Here is a 20,354-nt window from a genome sequence, read left to right on the forward strand (position 1 = left end):
CTCCGCCACCTCCGCCTCCTCCGCGACAGGGTCCACCGCCCACAGCCATCACTAAAGCAGAACATCCGTCCCATCACCTAAAGCAGAACATCCGCCCCAGCCCTCGCTGCTGCACTTCGCGCCGCGCCGCCCCGTCCAGCTGCGCCGCCTCGCCCTCGCTGGTCGAGCTGGCGCTGCTGATCTGCTTGCCCTTGCCGTTGCCAAACACCCGTAGCAACACCACCATCAGTGCCGCTGACAGGATGCTCATACACAGAATGCCAATCATGACCAGGTTGCTCTTGCGGAACTTGTTCACACCCACAGAGTCGGCTGGCCACCCCGTGTACAGCGCATATGTCGTCAGGATGCTGCCCAGGTTGCCCAATCCAGACACGAGTGCGCTAGCTGCTGCCACGCCCACCTCGCCGTGGCGCGCCTGGAAGATCTCGTTGGTCATGGCCATGCAGATGGGCACCGTAGGCCCCAGTCCAAAGCCCACCATCAGCAGCCCGCCGTAGCGAGCCCATGAGTTCAGCCCCCCCGCAAACGTCGTGACTAGCAGCCCGGTGATCTGAATCAGGACTGCGCCGCTGAAGAACAGCGCCCGGTGGTGGTGGAAGCGATCCGACAGTGGCGTGACGATCAAAATCGCGATCAAGTCCATCTGCAACTGTTAGCTCATGTGCCCGTCCTTGTCTGCAGTTACTCACAATCCAGATGGGCGCGGTGAGCAGACTCAGGTCGATGCCGCTGAGGCCCGGGTTGATGCCGCGAATAATGACTGACGCGTAGTTCTGCGTGCCAATGCCAACACCGACCACGCCAAAGTACATCATGACCAACGGCCACAGCCTCCAGTCGATCAGAATGTGCCAGATGTCCTTCATGTCCCACTGACGGCGGTTGTACACTCTGGTCAGGTCTTCGTAGTGGATCCTGGCATCCTCGCCACTTAGAGCAGGCTTGCTCGCAGGGAGCCACCGCTCCAAACCAGTTCGCACCCGGGTCTCGCCCGGGGGCAAGGGGCGATCGGGCAGCCACCAGAGAAGTGACACGCCGATGAAGAATCCGACCACACCGTACAGCAGGAACATCCACTGGAAGCCAACGAGCCCGCCCATACCGTCCATCTTCTGGAATCCGGCTGAGACTAGACCGACAACAGCCGCAGAGACTTGAGAGGCCGTGAAGTAGCGTCCAATGCGCTTGCCCGTCCGTGATGGAGGGTAAAACAGCGTAAGATAATACGACATGCCTGGCCACATGCCTGCAATAACGATACCGAGCAGGAGACGAAGCAGGCTGGAACATGTCAGCTGAACGTCCCACCCCGAAATAAGAGTACGTACTAGAAGCTCCACGCAGCTTTCACCGCCGTGAAGCACATCCCAATGATCGCAACCGAAATGACGATCCTGCTCATCCACGCATGCGGGCTGACCCTAGACATGACCAGATTCGACGGCAGATCGAACAGCACATAGCACACATAGAACAGCGCCAGACCGGTCGACACCTGCTTGGGCGTCAAGTTGAGCTCCGACGCGAGATCGTGGCCCTCTTTGATATTCATCGTCTGCGCCAGTCCGATGTTCGACCGGATGGCCGAGCACATGAAATACAGCACCCAGAACGCAGGCAGGATGCGGCGATCGAGTTTGCTGGTGGTGTGAATACTCTGTGTAGTATCTTGCTGAGCAGTGATGAGTGACTTACGCGTATACTTTTTCCACCCGTGCAACATCCACATCCCCGACCTCAACATCGCCATGCAAGTCTCCCCGCTTCGGCGCCCGCGTCTCTTCGATCTGCTTATCCAGCGCGACATTATCCATAGCCGACGACATTACTTCACCTGGAATCACCTTCCTAACCACCTTTCAATGCACGCGGAGGAGTCAAGAAGTGCCCCAAAATCCCAAGACGAAAAGATCAGATTAAAAGCGCCAAGAGTGTGAGTAGTCGTTGTATCAGCTACTAGACCGATAGCGGCCGGCGCGGCCACGCAGCGCGTGTGATTCGCCCGCGCGCTCTACCCGCAGCGCACGCCCGCGCGCTAGGGGCTCGTTGGGAAGCTGTGCGGTGGGCGAGCTGCGCGCCGCGGTTTCTGGGAGTCATGCGGGTGCAAACTGAGACGAGCGTGCCGAGTGCCTCGGGGTTGTGCTGGCCGTCGGGAGGCTCTCGGGCGCCGCTTCGGCGGGGGCGAGGGCCCTGTAGGCGTCTCTGTCGCGATTGGGTGGTGATCGGCGGGGGGAGGGAGCTTGGGTGTTTTTTGTGTGGTGCCGTCATCACCAGCTTTGAAAGGTAGTTTTGAATTGTGCCATTGCGCTCGACAGAACAACGGCCGCGTTGCATCACGCTCGTAGACAGTATACAGTATACAAGCACAATGCTGTCCACCACCCTCACCCGCACAGCGCGCTCCTCGCGCCCCCAGTCTCTGCGCCTGCACCTCCGCGGCCTCTCCACGCTGCCTCAGAACCCGCAAATAGTACCCCTACCCTCCCCATCGTCTCTCTTCGTCCCAAAGCTAACACAACACAGTACGTCCACCCCCACCCCCTCGACCCCACAAAACACATCCTCTCGCACCTCCCCACCTCGCCCCCAACCCCCCGCCTCGCAATCGGCACCACGACCTCTCTCCCCGTGACCCCCTCGTCCTTCACCCCGAACCCCGCCTTCCTCCCGCTCCTGTCCTCCGTGCTCGCAGCCCACGCACCCACCGACCCCGCCGTCGCCGCACAAGCCGCTGTCTTCGCATCCCCGGGGGGCTTCAACATCGCAGGGTCCGGGAGCGCGAGCGGCGCGGGCGGCGCGGGCGGCGCGAGCGTCGGGGGCTGGATCCATGTGTCTGATACGCGGAATCCGCCTGATTTCGGCAGGATTGCGTGGCCGGAGGATATCCTGGGGAGTTTGGAGGTGGATGGTAAGGGGAAGGTGGTGCAGGGGAGTTGGCAGGATAGTGGGAGTTACAGGGTCGTGACGAGGGAGGGGGTGTTGGGGCTTACGGCGTTTGTGTGGGGGAAGGTTGTTGAGCGGTTGAGGGCGGAGGAGGCGAAGGGGGAGGAGGGGAAGGCGTGAGGAGGGGGGAATGTGTGAGATGGTGGAAGGATGAAGGATGGCGCGAGGCGTGTAGGAGTATGTGTATATGCATTGTTAGAGTCCGCATGCTCGGTCTAAGGGTATCAAAAGCGCTCAATCTCTTCAGCCCCGTCTCTAGCTCAACTCGCCCTTCTCCAACTTCTCCAGAAACACCTTCGAGAACTTGACAGCCTGCTCATACGCCACCTTGAACCCATCGTTCCCCCCATAATACGGATCCTGGATCTCCTCGCCCCTCCCTCCCCTCCGCGCCTCGCCCCCAAACTCCCCAAACAGCATCACTCGCCCGACGCCCTCCTCGCCCTTCCCCTTCACAGCTTTCCTGCGCAGCTCCATCAAGTCTTCAAGATTACTATCGTCCATGGCGAGAATGTAGTCGAAGTCCGAGAAATCAGTCTTGGGGGCGAATTTGCGCGCCGCGTGCTTGTAGGTCTTGATGCCGTTGGCGCGCAGCGTGGACATGGTGCGCGAGTCCGGGCTGTCGCCGACGTGATAGGCGCCGGTGCCGCAGGAGTCGATGGTGGAGACCAGGGAGCGGGTGGAGGGCGGCGCGGCGGCGACGAGGGACTGGAAGACGCCTTCGGCCATGGTGGAGCGGCCTGGGGAATCATTAGTATGGATTATGGGTGTGAGCGGAAGGGGCACACGGACAGATGTTGCCGAGGCACACGAACAGGACGGACACAGGTTGCGGGTCGGAGGAGCCCATGTTGGAGGTGGAGGGCGGTGTGTGGTACGTGAGATTTGGGTGAGATGGAGGTCACTGTTGGACGAGCATGAGGAGGATGCAGTGGTGGTGGGGCTCTGGTGTGCCAAGACCAATGACGAGGATCGACAGGCACATACGAGAGGCAGTGGCGCTGTTAGATCTCTCAGATCCAGCGTGGGACGTTCAGTTTGACTGTCAGTCCTGGCTCTGCCCACGGCCGTACGGTTCTACAATAGGCATGTGCATGCAGAGTCATTGGAAGTGCAAGTGGACCGTCAGCCTTTTGCAACCCCGCAAGGCTGTCAGCAAGCAATGCCGCCTGGTCCGACTTGCGATGCTAATCTCCTTCGGTGCGTTGTTCGCTTGAGGGGCCTGAACGCGGTCAGAACACACGCCGCAGTCGGTCAGCTCCTGCTCAGCCGCATCCAAGGATCGCACTTGTGCAGAGCTCGAAAATGTGCAGGTCGCTCAGATGTCTATTTTATAACTTCAGTAATTCCTGCATAGCGACACAAGTACTTCTGACAGCTAGTCAGGCGCTCGCCACTGCTGTGGCACATGGCAAGGATGGAGAAGTTGGTCGCGAGGCAACGGCGTGGATCGTTTATGCTTTCAAGGTTGCTCGAATTAGATTGGGACCGTCAGCAGGGCGCGGCTATGTGCAGCGCCACATGTACTTCAGGGATGCTTGCTGGGCTTGGCTGGGATGCACAAGAAAGAAATGCTGAGCCAGCTGGCGGTCAGGCTGAACGCTGCTTTTGACCGCCAGTATTTGTTCGCGAGGAGCCCCAGCTGCAAGGGCATTCTTGTTTCCCGCGTGCACCTTGCCCCCAGGACCCGCAGCAGCGTCATACGGCATCGTCCTCGCAACCCCGTTGCTAGGTAAACAGCTGCTGTGCACCCTAGGCCCCCGCCAAACGCATCGGGTTTCACACTGCCGCGATACGACCATCGCATATAAGCAACCAACAAGTCACGTTTGACTCGCTGGATATCCCATCGACGCGTGTTTGGGCAGTGGAGACGGCGTTCGCAGCATCCGCGAATTGATTGAAGGCGCAGCAGCACCCTCCCAGCACCATGGCTGGCTACAACCGACTGGGTGAGTTCTCCACGCGCGGCAGCTAAGCCTGTGATTGCGTCGCACGCATCCTGCGCCCAGGAACCTTCCCAGACTCCCTGTCGCTGCCTCGAAACCAAGTCCTACATACATAGCGCGGCTCTGCGCCGGACCTGCTCCTTCCACATTCCTCGTTGCCCGCACACCCACTCGCTGCATATTGCTATCGCTTGCTATCGCTGCCGCTCATTCAGCATTGCGTGCCTGAGGCAGTCGCTAATCGAGCCCTACAGACGAGGACCACTACGAGATGGATCCACGCCGCCCCGGGAGGACGCCCTCTCCAGGCCACCCGCTCGCGGGCTACCAGCTCGAGGACAACTATGGCTCGCAAGCCGGGCCCCTCGAGATCCCCATGGGCCCGCAGATGACGCATCCAGCGGCCTCCGGCGACAGACTGCCGCTCCAGCCCAGCGTACGTGTTTCGCGTAGACAGTGCAGAGCCGGGACTGACAATTGCAGTACTCGGTCGAGAACATCCCGTACGCAGCCGGAAACTACCACGACGACTACGACCCACGCCCGCAACGACATGACAGTGACTATTCGCTCAACCCGCAGGCGCACCACGACGCCTACTACAACCAGCCCTACGATCCCACACCGCACGACGAGAGCCCGCACCAGGGCTACGGCACCCAGCCAGACCACTACTGGCAGGATGGGCAGGATGGTCGCCCGATGCTGGGAGGCGCGAATTCGTATGGCCCCGACCCGCATGATTTAGACGACCACGGGGATCCCGAGAATCCCTTCGACGACGAGCCTATCCAGCACGCGCCGAGCCCGGCGCCAATCAAGCGGTGGAAGACGGTCAAGGAAGTCCAGCTGTTTAAGGGCAACCTGGTGCTTGATTGCCCGATCCCCCCGCGACTGCTCAACCAGGTTCCACATGCACAGCCACCCGAGCGTGACGAGTTCACGCATATGCGCTACTCGGCCGCCACATGCGACCCTGGCGACTTTGACGCAGAGCGCTTCACGCTGCGCCAGAAGCTGTTTGCAAAGCCGCGCCACACGGAGCTGTTCATTGTCGTGACCATGTACAACGAAGAAGACGAGCTCTTCGCGCGAACGATGATGGGCGTCATCAAGAACATCGAATACATGAACTCGCGAACCAACAGCAAGACGTGGGGCAAGGACGCGTGGAAAAAGATTGTAGTCTGCGTCGTCAGCGACGGACGTGCGAAGATCAACCCGCGAACCAGAGCTGTCCTCGCAGGTCTTGGTGTCTACCAAGACGGCATCGCCAAGCAGCAAGTCAACGGCAAGGATGTTACGGCGCATATTTACGAGGTACGTGGACGAATGTGGCTGTGCTGGACGATGACTAACGAGACCCACAGTACACCACCCAAATGACTCTCGACATCAAGAAAGGCGTTGTAGGCGTCAAGAAAGGCAATACGCCTGTGCAGATGCTGTTCTGTCTCAAGGAGAAGAACCAGAAGAAGATCAACTCCCATCGATGGTTTTTCCAGGCGTTCGGAGCCGTTCTGGACCCCAACATCTGTGTCCTGCTCGATGCTGGAACCAAGCCTGGAAAGGACTCCATCTACCACCTATGGAAAGCTTTCGATCTCGAGCCCATGTGCGCAGGCGCTTGCGGTGAGATCAAGGCTATGCTTGTACATGGCAAGAAGCTCCTAAACCCGCTTGTTGCTACCCAGAATTTTGAGTACAAGATGAGCAATATCCTGGACAAGCCGCTGGAGTCAGCCTTCGGTTTCATCAGTGTGCTTCCCGGTGCTTTCTCTGCCTATCGCTATATCGCTCTCCAGAACGATAAGACCGGGCAGGGACCACTGGAGAAATACTTTGCCGGCGAGAAGATGCACGGTGCCAACGCCGGCATCTTCACGGCCAACATGTATCTTGCTGAAGATCGTATTCTTTGTTTCGAGCTCGTGTCCAAGAGGAATTGCCATTGGATCCTGCAGTACGTCAAGTCTGCCAACGGTGAGACCGATGTGCCTACGACTATGGCCGAATTCATCGGTCAGCGTCGTCGCTGGCTGAATGGTTCCTTCTTCGCTGCCGTCTACGCTCTGGCCCACTCTTTCGACATTTTCCGCAGTGATCACTCCGTCATCCGCAAGACTATGTTCCTCGTCGAGTTCTTCTACCAGACCATCAGTATGGTCTTCGCTTGGTTTGCCCTTGGCAATTTCTTCCTGGTTTTCCACATCCTCACCGCCTCGGTGGCTACATATATCGGTACCGCTGGTAAAGTGTTGTTCGTCCTATTCGAATGGCTCTACATCGCGGTACTAATCACTTGTTTCATTCTGTCTCTTGGCAATCGACCGCAAGGATCGAACAAGTGGTATATGTCCATGGTCTACTTTTGGTGTATCATCATGACTTACCTCATGTTTGCATCCATCTATATTACGGTCAAGTCTGTCCAGGAGACAGCCAAAGGTGGCATCACCTTTTCGGAAGTCTTCCAGGACACAATCTTCTTCAACCTGATCGTTTCCTTGGCTTCCACATATGTCATGTGGTTTATCGTCTCGTTCCTGTTTCTGGATCCCTGGCACATGTTCACATGTTTCATTCAGTATTTGCTGATGACACCGACATACATCAACATTCTCAACGTATACGCTTTCTGTAATACGCACGACATCACCTGGGGAACCAAGGGCGACGACAAGCCAGAGAAGCTACCTTCAGTCACCACCAAGGCTGACGGAAAGGCCGACATCCAAGCTCCGACTGACGATGCCGATCTAAACACCATGTACGAAAAGGAGTTGCAGACTTTCAGCACGAAGTGGAAAGAGGAGAAGAAGGTTCATTCAGCTCAGGACATCCAGGAAGACTACTACAAGGGTTTCCGATCCGGTGTCGTTCTGTTTTGGATGTTCTGCAATCTGGGTCTCACAGCCGTTGTCCTGCAATCTGGCGGCTTAGAGGTGACAGTTGCAGAAGACCAGCAAAGCGCGCACCAAACCCGCGTTGCTAACATCTACCTGGGAGTCGTGTTGTGGAGTGTCGCGGGTCTTGCGGCGTTCCGATTCATCGGCGCTGTGTGGTTCCTGATTGTGCGCATGGTATGTCAACACTACAAACTTTACAGAGATCTTGCAACTAACGATGTGAACAGTTCCGAGGTGTATGATCGCGTAGTCATACAACGATGTCTCTGGTGTTTGGCGCATCCGCGGGTTTGTATAGTACAGTGCTACTGCGCGGCATTACGATTCATGGCGGTGACGGGGCGTTTTGATCTGTTGCATATGAGCTTCATGACTCTTTCCCAGTATTATACCTTGATAGCATGCTGTCTTGTATTCAAGGGCAACGAATTTGTCCATCTTATTTCCAATGCCTGTTCATACCTGTGTCGCTGTTGTTGCTTCAGTCTTGCGATGGTGCACCGCCTTCCTTCACTTGCCTCGCATCTTCCGTCAAACGCTTCTCAATTACAGCTCATCTGCAAAACGTCGAACTCATGCAGTGCTGCTGCTCTATAGTTTGGTACTGCTCGCATTGATCACTCTCACTGTCGATTCCTCCTTCACCTCCCCCGCACAGACGCGCCTGGAAATTGCTCTGACGCGCTTGCGCACATAAACAGTAGCGCCAAGCACCTCGCGCGAACGACACCGGTGCAGTCAAAGCCTCGCAATTGCACTGCACTCCCTCAACCAACACACCGACAGCAGCTTGAGCCTGTCTCTCGCTGCCTCACGACGCAGAGTCCATATCGCATTCGTAAGATTTCTCACTCGCACCTTCCAAACACCTCGCGTACAGTGAACCCGGCGTTTGACTGTTTGGGGTTTGACTTTTGGAGCTTGACCGACGCTGACTTTGCACGCTCACCAGGCCTGATCAACGCACACTACTAGACCTGTTTTCTCCTTCGGTCCGCTCTCACGACGCAGCTATGAGCTGGGACACTGGAGCAGGTGGTAAGTCTTTGCCTGTTGCGCGGTGTGCACTCTGCTGACGTGTCTAGGCGGCGACGCATGGGAAGCTACTGCCACTGGCGGCGGCGACTCTTGGGCCGGCGGTGGTGCCTCGGGCGGTGACGCTGGAGGTGGTGAGTATGCTGATGCTGGCGCTGGCGTAGGTGATGGCGGTGACACCTGTCGCATGTAAGTCTTCCTACTCACTCTCGGTGTGCGTCATCAAGGTTGCTGGGTGTTTGCGTCAGCCTTTCGCATCTCGCTAACCTTTTGGAAGCTGCAACCAGACTGGCCACTACGCCCGCGAGTGTCCTGACAAGCCCGAGTTCACCGGTACCTGCAACCTCTGCGGTGTTGAGGGCCATGCTGCTCGCAGCTGCCCAACCAACCCCATGAAGTGTAGGCTTTGTGACAAGGAGGGTCACAAGGCACTCGAATGCAAGGAGCGCCGAATCGTCGACTGGACTGGCGTTCCTGAGCTTGAGAGTGGAGAGGCTTGGACCCAGCTCATCGACGCAGCTAAAGAGAAGGATCTCGACGCATTCCGTACCTGTCTCAAGGCTTACGCTCGTTCCGTTTCTGAGGAGTTCAGCCTTCCCGGTGTTGAAGCTGCTCTCCGCGACGATGGACTGCCAATTTTCTTGATCGCCAAGAAGCAGGAAGTCGCTGTCAACATGACGATCGTGGACATGGTCGGCAACCCTGAGCGCGAGTATGTACTTACGGTTCAGCTCTCGGATAAGCCTCGCCGTGCGAAGATGAAGGAGGGCTGGCCTGAGGATGCTGCCCAGAATCTCGAGCGCCTGGCTTCTGCTGGGTTCGTTCAAGATCGCGGTGTTCCACTCTGCAGCAACTGCAACGAGCTGGGTCATATTAGAAAGGTGGGTGGTTCCATTTCGGAGTAAGACTGTTGCTAACTAGTCTCAGCACTGTACGCAGGAGCAGCCCGAGCATGTTTCCATGGCCCCAACTGTGCAGTGCGTCTACTGTAGCGAGGTGGGCCACCGTGCTCGCGACTGTCCCAAGGAGCGCATCAACCCGCATGCTTGCAAGAACTGCAAGCAGGAGGGTCACAACGCGAAGGATTGCCCCGAGCCCCGCTCAGCTGAAGGCGTCGAGTGCCGCAAGTGCAACGAGACCGGTCACTTCTCTCGAGATGTATGTTTCTCCACACAAGCACGTTGATGCTTCCTACTGACAGCAACAGTGCCCCAACGTCGAGGCTCGTGGTCCTAGGACTTGCCGCAACTGTGGCTCCGAAGACCACATTGCGAAGGAGTGCGACCAGCCTCGTAACCCCGACACTGTCACTTGCCGCAACTGCGAGAAGCTGGGTCACTTTTCGCGTGACTGCCCTGAGCCAAAGGACTGGTCGAAGGTCCAGTGCCAGAACTGCCAGGAGTTCGGTCACACCATCAAGGTCAGTAACCTCTTATTGTACATTCATTCGCAAGCTAACCTTTCATAGCGCTGCAAGGCTCCTATTGCTGAGGCCGATACGATGGGTGGAGGTGGTCCTGTTGAAGCGACTGGTAACTGGGGAGCTGGAGACGACACCGCCGCCGCGGGTGGAGGTGAGGCTACCTGGGACACTGGTGCTGGAGGAGGAGGTTGGTAGATGGTGCAGCTCGCGCCCACACCACCGTCCAGTGCAACTGCTCCGCCACGACTGCAGGTCTAACAATGCTTTCCATCAAGATGGGATGAAAATCGGGGTATGACACTCCTGCTCGCTATCAGTTCGAGTGTTTCAAAACCGGAAGGTACAGATAGTACATGAGCAAATAAAAGCTGTCTTACAGTCTTGGTCCCCTCTGACTGAATCTAAACTTCGTCCTATTCGTGCTGTCTACACTGCCTTCTCTATGATCTCTACGAACGCACATGTTTAGCTACAGTGGTGTTGCCACCAAACATTGGCAAGAGCCTTCGCAGAGCAGTGGCGCCAGGCCCAATCCAGCGCCACGACTTTCTTTTGTTCGCTACAACAACATCCAAGACGGACGAGATGTCACGATCTCGTAACAACCTCGTCAGCAGGCGTTCAACAGCCACACGATTCGTGTGTGCCGAGGCAATTTCCCAGTGTTCAAGCGTTTCTAGCCACTCCAACATCTCGATCTCAGGGTACTGTTCCCTGCGAACCTCCAGACAAGACATCTGGTCATGCTTCATTTGTTGTTCGTAACGGACGGCACCCCAAACGTGCACGGTGATCCTCCACATCGGCGAACAAAAAGACAGTGCACCAAGGCCGACCCCGCAACATGGGTACTGGGCGCGTGGCGCCACGACCAGCGGATCGTGCTCCGCTTTCCTCGAAACGGCCGTCCAAGAGCCGCAAGAGTGAATTCGGCAAGGGTGCTCCGCGAGCAAATCAATTGTGGCTGTGAAAGCCCTTGGAGGGCTGGCCAGCTACCAACGTTCTTGACATGCTTGGCTGGGTGTCCGCAGCCATCCGCGAGGTGTCGGACCTCGTGGTGATCGCTCGATTAGGTAACTTCTCCTGTCGACCAAGACGTGGTTGCTTGGTCTGTACTTACGCTTCTCTACATCAAGGACGAAACTGACGCGCATTTGAAGCAGATCGAAGATGGAGTTTAAATCAACATGGCCGCCAGTTAAGAGTACATCAAGAAATGACCACAGTGCATACTTAAGCCTTTACCTCCTATCTGAAGTCGGTCCTTTGGAAGTGGGTTTGATTAAGCTGAGCGCTGCAAATAAGAGCTGTACCTCCAAGAGTCCGGGTCCTTGGTCTACACGAACCACGTGCAAGGATCTCGCTTGGTACCCCACGATCTCCATGATCTCTCATGTCCACATCAATACGAGACCAAGAAACGCTGAGCCCGCTACCCTTTAACGGGTGAGAATCCGATGGTACTACTGACACATGCAGTGCTTCCATGCTGCTTGGAAGCCAAGTTGATGAAAGTTACCGCGGCCAAATGCAATGTCCCAACCTTATAATCCTTGATCTGTCCCCCGGTCGATGCACGAGATTGACAGTCAACACTTCCGGATTCTTGTCCACCCCTCAGCTGCTTGAGGCATCCTTCAGTCACCATGACGAACAGCAGCAGCGACGATGAATACAAACCCGGTACGGTCCACCAGGAAAAGTTCGACACTCCACCAGCCCACTATGACACCGACACCGACGGTATCGAGGAGAAGCGCCTAGTCCGCAAGATCGACTGGAGACTGCTTCCCATCCTCGGCGCCCTGTACTCCATCTCCCTCGTAAGCCTTCGACATCACGTCCCTCGCACTCCACTCACATGACCAGATCGACCGCACCAACATCGCCAACGCCCGCGTGGCAGGCATGGGCGCGGACCTCGCCCTCAACGTCGGCGACAGATACACCACCGCGCTCGTGATGTTCTTCCCGACCTATGTCATCTTCGAGTTGCCGTCCAACATCGTGCTCCGCAAGGTCGGCAGCGCGAACTGGCTCGCCTTCATCGCCGTGTCCTGGGGCGCCGTCATGATCGGCCAGGGCTTCGTCAAGAGCTGGCAGGCGCTGACTGCGTGCCGTGCGCTACTCGGTCTATTCGAGGCGGGTTTCTTTCCTGGATGTGTGTACTTGATTACATGTTGGTACAAGCGACGCGAGATGCAGAAACGGTTCGTGCTCCCAACCCCCTGCTGACCTCTCATCCCAGTACTGATGTACATTGCACAGTCTAGGTGGATTCTACCTCGTCGCCGTCGGCATCGGCGGCATCGCCAACATCCTGGCCTACGGCATCATGCAGATGGAAGGCGTCGGCGGCGTCCGCGGCTGGCAGTGGATCTTCATCCTCGAGGGCATCCTGACGTGCGTCGTCGCCATCTGCTCGTGGTTCCTGATCCTCGACTTCCCGGACAAGGCGGCCAAGCAGGGCTTTCTCAGCGAATCTGAGGCGAACTTTGTGCTCCGCAGGATCGAGGAGGACCGTGGCGACTCCGAGAATGATCCCCTGACCTGGGCGAAGGCGACAACACACCTTGGAGACTACAAGTTGTGGGCGTTTTGCACGCTTTTTATGTCAACAACCGTACCCGTATACGCATTCGCCTATTTCACTCCTGTAATCCTTGTGGGCATGGGTAAGTCTATTCTCTCTTGAATTCAGCATGATTTCTCTTGTTTAAAACTTTCTGTTTTTCTGAGGTTTGAAGCATCCATGAGGTTTGAACCTGCCCATTTCAAACCTCACCCCTCACAAATTTATGTCCTCACACATCTACACCTTTACAAATTTACGCATCCACTAACCCCCCACCCAGGCTACAGCGCTGGCGTCGCCAACGCGCTCTCCGCACCCCCCGCCATCGCCGCCATGATCACCGCCTTCGGCTTCGCCTGGATCGGCGACAAATACCAGCTGCGCGCGCCCATCATCGCCATCCAATCCGTCATCTGCCTCGTCGGCCTGATGCTCGTCGCCTACGTCGAAAACAACGGCGTCCGCTACTTCGGCGTCTTCCTGGGCATCATGGGCGGCCAGGGCAACGTCCCCGCCATCCTGACCTACCAGGCGAACAACATCCGCATGCAGTCCAAGCGCAGCGTTGCATCAGCTCTGCAGATCGGCTTCGGGGGAATCGGCGGCATCCTCGCGAGTACGGTGTTCAGGCAGCAGGATGCGCCCAAGTATGTCGTTGGGCTGTGGGTCAGTGCGGGTCTGCAGTTTTACACGCTCGCGGTGCTGGCGGCGACGAGTTGGCTGTTTTGGAAGACGAATAAGAAGGCGGATGAGCAGTTGGCGAGGGGCGAGACGGTGGATCCTATCGAGGGCCAGGTTGGGTTCAGGTATACGATCTAGGGGGGATCGTGGGTGTCAGGTGTCGGGCTTCATCCCATGTGGCTTGAGATGGAAGCGCAATATGTACTGTTCCGAGCGAGGACTCGCTATCAGTGTGAGTCGTGGTGCCTTTTTGGCTTGCCTGCCTCAGCGGCTCGGGGTTGAGGCCTGACATCAGGGGCGGCGGAATTAATTTGATCATCTGCAAGAATCTGACGCGGTTTACTGCAACACCATGGTTGGTTAGTGACAAAGGGATGTGTGAGATTGAATTTGAGTCTTGCATTGATGCATGCCGGTATGGAATGCTGGACACTATTCGTTGCACACACGTGAGAGTGGCAGCGATCATATGCATTCACAGTAGTGTTTGATATCGCGATCCGCGCAATCTCCGATCCGTCTTGACGGGCCCTCTCATCCCCATCTATTTCCACGTCTCGATCTCGTAGCTCGCCAACATAAACGGCCCCACGCCCTTCAAATCGTTCACCGCAAGCGGCACGCTAATATAGTACTGCAGCACACGTTAGTCGCCAACTCCACCGCACAGTATCCACAACACGACTTACCTCGAAAGTACCATTGCTGTTCAGACTCCCCACCTCGACCGTGCCCTGCCAATCGAGCGTCCCATCCGCCCTCTTAGTAATAAACTTCTTCGTGAGCAACTCATACCCCTTCTTCGCGCCAGCAAAGTAATCGCTCTCCTTGAGCAACCCCTCGCGAATCCCCTTCAGCAACCCGAACGTGAACATCGCCGACGCAGAGCTCTCGATGTAGTTCCCCTTCTTGCCCGGATACGGTTCGTTCATGATGAGCCACCACCCGCCATCCTTGTCCTGGGTCTTCTTGAGCGCAGCCGCGAGGGTAGTGAAGTAGCCCGTCAGCCGCGCTTTGCCCGGGTGCGCCGCCGGCAGCTGCGGGATCACTTCCAGCAGGCTCATGAAGTACCAGCCCACGGCGCGGCTCCACACGTTGGGCGCGGCGCCCGTGACCGGGTCGGCCCAGACGCGCGCCTTGCTCTCGTCGTAGCCGTGGACGAGCAAGCCCGTGGTCGCGTTGCGCGTGTACTTCTCGATCAGGTCGAATTGCTTGACGATGTGGTTCCAGGCGGTGGCGTTGCCGTTGTCGAATTTCTTCGTCCACGTGGCGTAGAAGGTGTCGGCCATGAAGATGCCGTCGAGCCACATCTGGTCCTTGTAGATGGGGCTGCGGTGCCAGAAGCCGCCCTCTTTGTTCTGGGGGTGGCGGTTGAGTTGGTTGCGGATTGTCTGGGCGGCGGTTTTGTATTTGGCGTCGCCGGTGCGGTCGTACCACCATAGCAGGTTGTTGCCGATTCGGTAGTCGTCGAGGGAGTAGTGAGTGAGGTTCCAGTTGGGGATGGAGCCGTCGGTTCGGACTACGACGTCGTCGATCTGGCTGCGGTACCAGTCTACGAGCGTTTGGTTCTTGGTCAGGGCGATGGAGGCTTCGATGCCTTCGTACAGAGTGGCTTGGGTGTAGCCGAATGTTTTGCGCACGCCATGGCGGATCTGGGAGTCGGCGGTCCAGGCCAGGTATGTGGGGTTTGCGACCGCTGCTGCGGTTGCCCCGGTCGCGTAGAGGAGAGTGTACTTCATCTTGAGGGGACTGAACTTGCGGTAAGGACGGCTGAACAAAGAGCTGCTTGCGCTGCGGATGCGGCCTTTTGTACGCTGTTCTGCTGCCTCAGCGTCAAGCACACAATCTCCACCAATTCTCTCATTTCCGTTTCTCAATCAAATGTACCATTTGTCCGAAGCGGAAAAATATGGCCCATGGCTGCCGAAATGATCCAGAAAAGGAACGGCCCGAAAATCACAGCCTCGTTGGTGATTGATGGCAGGATGATTGGGGACGGCCAAGTCGGGAGCTTGGCAACGTTCGAATACAACCTACCAAATCGAGAAAGATAGGCCTGCAAAGACGGCTGCTATTGGTGCGTCTGGGACATACCTGGTAGTCTTGGCTCCCCATACCCCGACTTCTGGACCCACTGTACTTATATGAACTGCAGAGTGTCTATTGCATGGATGCTTGCAGCTAATGTAGATGGTGATAAAGAGTGCACTGCCAGTTTACTCTTTGTCCGGGGAAACGAATATCGTACATACACGTCTTGATCGTGACTCTCCGACTAGTACTCTCCGCGGATACCCTGGTTTCATTGAATCCGGTAGATTGAAACCACCGCATTCGATATCGAGAAACATGATGTCCGGAACTCTACAGCTGTGGGTTAGGCAACGGAACAACGACACCCGAACCGCCTCACCCAGTTTCCCCGACCCCCTTGACGATTCCTCTCATCCTCGCCAACAACTCTGCAACCCTAAATGGCTTCCCTACAACATCGTCCATGCCAGCCTGTATCGCTGTCTCGATCTGCTGCGGTCTGACATTGGCCGTAACGCCAATTACCGGCACACGCCCGTTCAGTAGACCGTCTTGCTCCAATTCCCTGATCTTGGTGACAGCAGTGAGACCATTCATGATGGGCATTTCCCAATCCATAAGAATCAGAGACAGCTCGACGGGCGGGTCTATGCTATCGCCCACGCTGAGCAGAGTCAAGGCATCACCAAGAGAAGGGATGTGAATGGAGGGGCGGCGCGACTTGGAGCGCGCGTGGTAGACGTCGTGGTTCCAGCGGGTAGTTTTGGGCAGGAAGTCCAGAGACTCTCGTCCGTGGTTGGCCACCGAGACTATGCAACCAAGATTGCGTAGTTGCTTGGCTAGCACCTTCTGGTTGACGAGATTGTCTTCGACGACGAGGACATGCAGTGTATCGGGGATGCTCTTGGTGCGCTTCAATTCGGCAAGATCAAGGGGCGGCGGGAGACCGAGGCCATCCGCTGTCGATGTGGTAGCAGGAGCCGTAGCTGGACGCGGTGGCCCCGCTTCTACTGGTGTTGGCGGGTCATGAGCAGGAAGATACCCTGGTGTAGTTTGTGTGTGGTGCCAGGATTGGCTAGCCTCTTGCGAGACTTCGAGAATGATGTGCGGTGGATCATGTGGGAGGCTCAGTGATGACTTCTGGCTGCGATGTCTGATGTCTTCTGGGAACACGTCCGGCATGCTTCCTTTTCTGATCATAGCTGGTTTGACACGCCGAGCCTTGATGTAGAAAGAAAACGTACTGCCTTTCTTGTACTCGCTTTGAAGACCGATGGAGCCTCCCTGGAGCTCGGTGAGTCGTCTTGATATGAATAAGCCCAGACCGGAACCACCGTAATGTACGTGTGTGCGGGGAGAGGCTTGAGAGAAGCGCTTGAAAAGCGAAGTTGTTTGCTCTTGCGTTAATCCACGACCTGTGTCACTGACAGAAAATTGGACGAACTGGGTAGTGCCCTGCTGCCAGTCTTGCTCCAAGTGATGGTTGTCTGATACAAGCTTGGTATGAATGAACTGAATGCCTCCAGGAGTAGATACTGGCTCCGATACGCTGGCCGCGAGGGTGATCGTGATTTGCCGCTTTTGAGTTTCCAGACGTGTGAATTTGATCGCGTTGGTGAGAAGATTGATGAGAATTTGTAGAACTCGAGTTGGGTCCAACGACATCCACTCTATCTCTAGGTCGCGATAAGACTGATCGACCACGAAGACAAGATCCACGTCCGCAGCTTTTGCCTCCGAATCAAACATCTTGACAGCGTGTTTGACTATACTTTCCGGCTGAGTATCGACCGGTGTGATTACGAGTAAGCCAGAGTCGAGTTTGGAGATCGTCAATATATCATCAACGATATGCCGCATGTGCTGAGCGCACTGCGCAATTGTCTGTGCTGCATCCAATGTCTGGTCAAGTAAGTCGAAATACGTCCTAGGGCTTGGTACGTTGCCGTCGCTGAAAGAGTAGGAAGAAAGGATACCATCAGCACATTGCATGATAGCAGAAAGTGGATTACGCATCTCATGAGAAGTCGTATCGATGAAGTGCTCCAGGTGCTTTTTACTTTCGAGCGCACTGTCGGTGCGTTTCCTCTGAATGCCCTCGGCCCATTTCTGCTTCGAAATGTCGGTCACGCTGCCAACTACTTGGAGTAGTTCGTCGTTAGGACCCAGTTCAGGGTAGGCGGAACAGAGAATCCATTTATGATACTGCGAGCCTCCGCAGTCGGGCTGCTCAAGCTCCGGAGGCGGCGACCACAGCATCTTGGTTCTGAGCTCGAATATGACAGGTACCTTCTCCATTATTAATTTTCCAAACACCCCCTCACATTTTGGAAGGTCTTCTGGGAAGACAATGTTGAGCCAAGCTTGCATTGCGTCTTCAGCATCAGCTGCAACCTCAAACAATTCATACCTGCGAAGAGTCAGAAGTGTTTAGGACGCCGCCACGGGGCCCAGCCTCACCATCGTCTGTTCCTGTACGTATACCTGCCCATGGCGTCCATGATGAATATAGCTACGTCACACCTCTCCGCAAAAGACTGGAATTTCTTCTCTTTCGCTTCAATCTCGTTGAGCAGCTGCTGCTGTAAATTGGCTGCGTTCTCGATGGCCTTCTCCTTTTGACTGACTTCGGAGTCGAACAGTGCCACGCTTGCCAGACTTGTAGCTAATAAACGTAACATCACATGTACGAACTTCTGGTAATTACTGTCGAAAGGCCGCCTGGGGTTGATACCGAGTATCACGAAACCTTCCACCTGCGCGTTGTCACACGTGGTGGGAATAATGGGACAAATGACCAAAGACCGGCACGCGTCGCCGTAACCTTTCCACTGAATGTCGGCAAGTACAGAATCGGGTAGGTTCAGATCAGCCAAATGAACAATCGTGGCTTTTCCGAGTCTGACGGCCTCCAGTAGGTATGAGTGTAGCACAAAGGAGTTGTCCTGAAAGTTGATCGTGGGCGGTGCAAGCGGATGACCGGTCTCGACACCTATACAACCTCTGAGCTCACAGGCTCCTAGATTCCTACTGGCACTGGTGCCAGGAGACGAGATAGTGCTGATGTCAGAGCCAGACATGTGCCCTGTCGAATACAAGAGGGCAAAAGGTACGTCTTTGCCGTTGATAGCCAAAGTCTGCAGAGCCAGATCCCAGAAAGACTGAAACGAACGAGCATGTGCTGTCACGCTGCCGAGCTCCACTAGGCTAGACACGCGACGCTCAAGTAGGTGGTGTTTTGTGGTCTCAAAAAGGTGATGGTAGTAGCTGGTGATATGACCGTCTTTATCAAGGACAGGTGTGAATTGAAAAGACCAATATGTCTCCTCCAGAAACCCATGCCTATCGATGAACAGCGGCACATCGTGTTCTCGAAAAGAAGTGCCCGTTGCGTTGATGTGTTCGATGAGAGGGACGAACGTAGGCCAGTAGTTGCTTGCATGGGTGCGAGCGCTTTTCCCCATGCAGGGATGCAGAACGCCGAGAAGCTGGACATAGGCTTCGTTGTAGATCATGATAGCTGCCTCGCCCCAGAACAAGATGGCGGGATAGGTGTCGTTGAGCGTCATGTTTATCACACAACGCAACTCGGAACTCCACGATGACATGTCTCCGAGCGGTGTCTGCGACCAGTCTGTATCGCGGAAGTATTTGATGTGCTCTGTTATGGTGGCCATAGGTGGTGGTTGGAATGTGTAATCATATGGCCCGTGTTTGCTGCGATCTGGATACAGGCCAACTATTGAATCTTGTCTCAGCTCTGTATTGACGTCGGCACTCCTGACAGACGGTAGGTCTGCTCTTAGTGGTGGATACTGAGGCTCTTCGCTCTCTTTGAGATCCAGTGCTGGGCAAAGCTTCGTGTTGCCAGGATCAGACCACAGCATGTTAGCTGCCACACCACTAACAACCTTGTAGCGATCCATTGTGACCGCCATCCACAGATGGCCCTCGAAGAGATATGCATTGCCGCGCCGTGACATATCACATTCATCTATAACATCCAGTAGCCAGTTCTTGAAGGCATTATGCAGCGCAGCGCTTTCAACGAACATGCCACTATCCGTCTGCTCGCCTGTAATTCTGGCCTGCAGACCTTCTCCATTCTTGAGTGCCTTATTACTGTACACCAATTCGAGGGGACCGTCTGAGGTAGGTGTAGTACCGGCGTGTATGGCGAAGGAAGGGCGTTCGTCGAGGTCGAGATAGCTAAGCAGCTTCGAGTTGGCCAGTTGGGCGTGAACCGTTTCGCGTTTGAAGTCTGACAGCGTGCGGACAGCGCTCATCTGCAGCGCCTGCTCCTTCGTCATAGCATCGTGGTAGCGCTGCTCGCCATTCGGCGAGGCGATCGTCGAGCTGTCCTGGGCCATTGCCTCACCCGGCACAGAGTAGCGACGCGTCGATAAGTCCTGGGGAGGGAGAGCGCATAGTCCCTCGCGTTGGTGAGCAGCGTGGCGTCGCAAACAACGGCAGCAGAGCCGCTATAGCTAGACACGCTATCCCCGCCATGACTGACGATGGAGTTCCATTAGCTCGAACATGATGTTCGCTGACCGCGTCTGGCCAGTCCTTAGCGTCGATAGTGCCTTTGTCTGCGGTGATTGGGTGGAAAGGTGCTATGCTACCCTTGCATCAGTGTGCGTTGACGTAGAGGTATTTTAGCTACACAAAATGTGCGATGGGAGCAGGAAGGACGCTTCCTTGTAACATGTCAACAGGATACAGCCGATCTCAGGAGCATCAAGCATTTCTCGCTCACTGCATCCTTCGCGGAAGGATCCAGTAGCTCCAGGCCGCATCGG

At 56.0% G+C, this 20,354-nt stretch overlaps 7 protein-coding genes across 7 annotated transcripts; 4 read left to right on the top strand and 3 right to left on the bottom strand.

The window, feature by feature from the left end:
• Positions 1–17: 17 nt before the first annotated feature.
• C7974DRAFT_425691 (high affinity nicotinic acid plasma membrane permease-like protein) lies at positions 18–2,262 on the bottom strand. Its single transcript, XM_046144488.1, has 4 exons — positions 1,699–2,262; positions 1,332–1,643; positions 693–1,284; positions 18–646 (listed from the first exon to the last, which is right to left on the bottom strand). Exons 1-4 carry the CDS (start codon positions 1,827–1,829, stop codon positions 74–76), a joined length of 1,608 nt encoding a protein of 535 aa, XP_045995326.1. The 5' UTR covers positions 1,830–2,262; the 3' UTR covers positions 18–73.
• Position 2,263: 1 nt separating this feature from the next.
• C7974DRAFT_425692 (uncharacterized protein) lies at positions 2,264–3,066 on the top strand (the record flags this gene model as incomplete). The annotated part of the gene is made up of 2 exons (XM_046144489.1): positions 2,264–2,473; positions 2,527–3,066. Exons 1-2 carry the CDS (start codon positions 2,372–2,374, stop codon positions 3,064–3,066), a joined length of 642 nt encoding a protein of 213 aa, XP_045995327.1. The 5' UTR covers positions 2,264–2,371.
• Positions 3,017–4,023, bottom strand: C7974DRAFT_213806 (low molecular weight phosphotyrosine protein phosphatase). Its single transcript, XM_046137018.1, has 2 exons — positions 3,739–4,023; positions 3,017–3,686 (listed from the first exon to the last, which is right to left on the bottom strand). Exons 1-2 carry the CDS (start codon positions 3,794–3,796, stop codon positions 3,202–3,204), a joined length of 543 nt encoding a protein of 180 aa, XP_045995328.1. The 5' UTR covers positions 3,797–4,023; the 3' UTR covers positions 3,017–3,201.
• Positions 4,024–4,517: 494 nt separating this feature from the next.
• On the top strand, positions 4,518–8,339 carry C7974DRAFT_397415 (chitin synthase-domain-containing protein). Its single transcript, XM_046142191.1, has 5 exons — positions 4,518–4,898; positions 5,150–5,331; positions 5,379–6,215; positions 6,266–7,978; positions 8,032–8,339. Exons 1-5 carry the CDS (start codon positions 4,877–4,879, stop codon positions 8,044–8,046), a joined length of 2,769 nt encoding a protein of 922 aa, XP_045995329.1. The 5' UTR covers positions 4,518–4,876; the 3' UTR covers positions 8,047–8,339.
• A 1,516-nt stretch (positions 8,340–9,855) lies between these two features.
• Positions 9,856–10,635, top strand: C7974DRAFT_213861 (uncharacterized protein). Its single transcript, XM_046137019.1, has 2 exons — positions 9,856–10,259; positions 10,308–10,635. The coding sequence occupies exons 1-2, from the start codon at positions 10,000–10,002 to the stop codon at positions 10,558–10,560; spliced, it is 513 nt and encodes a 170-aa protein (XP_045995330.1). The 5' UTR covers positions 9,856–9,999; the 3' UTR covers positions 10,561–10,635.
• A 1,172-nt stretch (positions 10,636–11,807) lies between these two features.
• Positions 11,808–14,151, top strand: C7974DRAFT_213872 (major facilitator superfamily domain-containing protein). Its single transcript, XM_046137020.1, has 4 exons — positions 11,808–12,085; positions 12,132–12,472; positions 12,531–12,937; positions 13,118–14,151. Exons 1-4 carry the CDS (start codon positions 11,909–11,911, stop codon positions 13,654–13,656), a joined length of 1,464 nt encoding a protein of 487 aa, XP_045995331.1. The 5' UTR covers positions 11,808–11,908; the 3' UTR covers positions 13,657–14,151.
• Positions 13,903–20,309, bottom strand: C7974DRAFT_473371 (glycosyl hydrolase family 88-domain-containing protein). The gene is made up of 7 exons (XM_046146560.1): positions 18,013–20,309; positions 15,932–17,962; positions 15,767–15,882; positions 15,613–15,667; positions 15,406–15,551; positions 14,208–15,364; positions 13,903–14,152 (listed from the first exon to the last, which is right to left on the bottom strand). The coding sequence occupies exons 1-7, from the start codon at positions 19,920–19,922 to the stop codon at positions 14,063–14,065; spliced, it is 5,505 nt and encodes a 1,834-aa protein (XP_045995332.1). The 5' UTR covers positions 19,923–20,309; the 3' UTR covers positions 13,903–14,062.
• Positions 20,310–20,354: the final 45 nt, after the last annotated feature.

The sequence above is a fragment of the Boeremia exigua genome (genome assembly GCF_020726555.1).
Source record: "Boeremia exigua strain MPI-SDFR-AT-0100 chromosome Unknown C7974scaffold_8, whole genome shotgun sequence".
NCBI lineage: Eukaryota > Fungi > Ascomycota > Dothideomycetes > Pleosporales > Didymellaceae > Boeremia > Boeremia exigua.

What these genes read in the sequence shown, in the direction of transcription:
- C7974DRAFT_425691 (XM_046144488.1), bottom strand. Translation starts at nt 1,829, where the DNA reads ATGTCGTCGGCTATGGATAATGTCGCGCTGGATAAGCAGATCGAAGAG. An exon ending in AAAGCTGCGTGGAGCTTCTA is followed by an intron (nt 1,285 to 1,331) that starts GTACGTACTCTT and finishes GACATGTTCCAG; the next exon opens with CCTGCTTCGTCTCCTGCTCG. An exon ending in TCACCGCGCCCATCTGGATT is followed by an intron (nt 647 to 692) that starts GTGAGTAACTGC and finishes TAACAGTTGCAG; the next exon opens with ATGGACTTGATCGCGATTTT.
- C7974DRAFT_397415 (XM_046142191.1), top strand. Translation starts at nt 4,877, where the DNA reads ATGGCTGGCTACAACCGACTGG. An exon ending in GGCTGGCTACAACCGACTGG is followed by an intron (nt 4,899 to 5,149) that starts GTGAGTTCTCCA and finishes CGAGCCCTACAG; the next exon opens with ACGAGGACCACTACGAGATG. An exon ending in TTACGGCGCATATTTACGAG is followed by an intron (nt 6,216 to 6,265) that starts GTACGTGGACGA and finishes CGAGACCCACAG; the next exon opens with TACACCACCCAAATGACTCT.
- C7974DRAFT_213872 (XM_046137020.1), top strand. Translation starts at nt 11,909, where the DNA reads ATGACGAACAGCAGCAGCGACGATGAATACAAACCCGGTACGGTCCAC. An exon ending in CCCTGTACTCCATCTCCCTC is followed by an intron (nt 12,086 to 12,131) that starts GTAAGCCTTCGA and finishes TCACATGACCAG; the next exon opens with ATCGACCGCACCAACATCGC. An exon ending in TGTAATCCTTGTGGGCATGG is followed by an intron (nt 12,938 to 13,117) that starts GTAAGTCTATTC and finishes CCCCCCACCCAG; the next exon opens with GCTACAGCGCTGGCGTCGCC.
- C7974DRAFT_213806 (XM_046137018.1), bottom strand. Translation starts at nt 3,796, where the DNA reads ATGGGCTCCTCCGACCCGCAACCTGTGTCCGTCCTGTTCGTGTGCCTC. An exon ending in CGTGTGCCTCGGCAACATCT is followed by an intron (nt 3,687 to 3,738) that starts GTCCGTGTGCCC and finishes ATGATTCCCCAG; the next exon opens with GCCGCTCCACCATGGCCGAA.
- C7974DRAFT_213861 (XM_046137019.1), top strand. Translation starts at nt 10,000, where the DNA reads ATGTTTCTCCACACAAGCACGTTGATGCTTCCTACTGACAGCAACAGT. An exon ending in AGTTCGGTCACACCATCAAG is followed by an intron (nt 10,260 to 10,307) that starts GTCAGTAACCTC and finishes AACCTTTCATAG; the next exon opens with CGCTGCAAGGCTCCTATTGC.
- C7974DRAFT_473371 (XM_046146560.1), bottom strand. Translation starts at nt 19,922, where the DNA reads ATGGCCCAGGACAGCTCGACGATCGCCTCGCCGAATGGCGAGCAGCGC. An exon ending in AAGGGGGTCGGGGAAACTGG is followed by an intron (nt 15,883 to 15,931) that starts GTGAGGCGGTTC and finishes CCACAGCTGTAG; the next exon opens with AGTTCCGGACATCATGTTTC. An exon ending in GTCACGATCAAGACGTGTAT is followed by an intron (nt 15,668 to 15,766) that starts GTACGATATTCG and finishes GACACTCTGCAG; the next exon opens with TTCATATAAGTACAGTGGGT.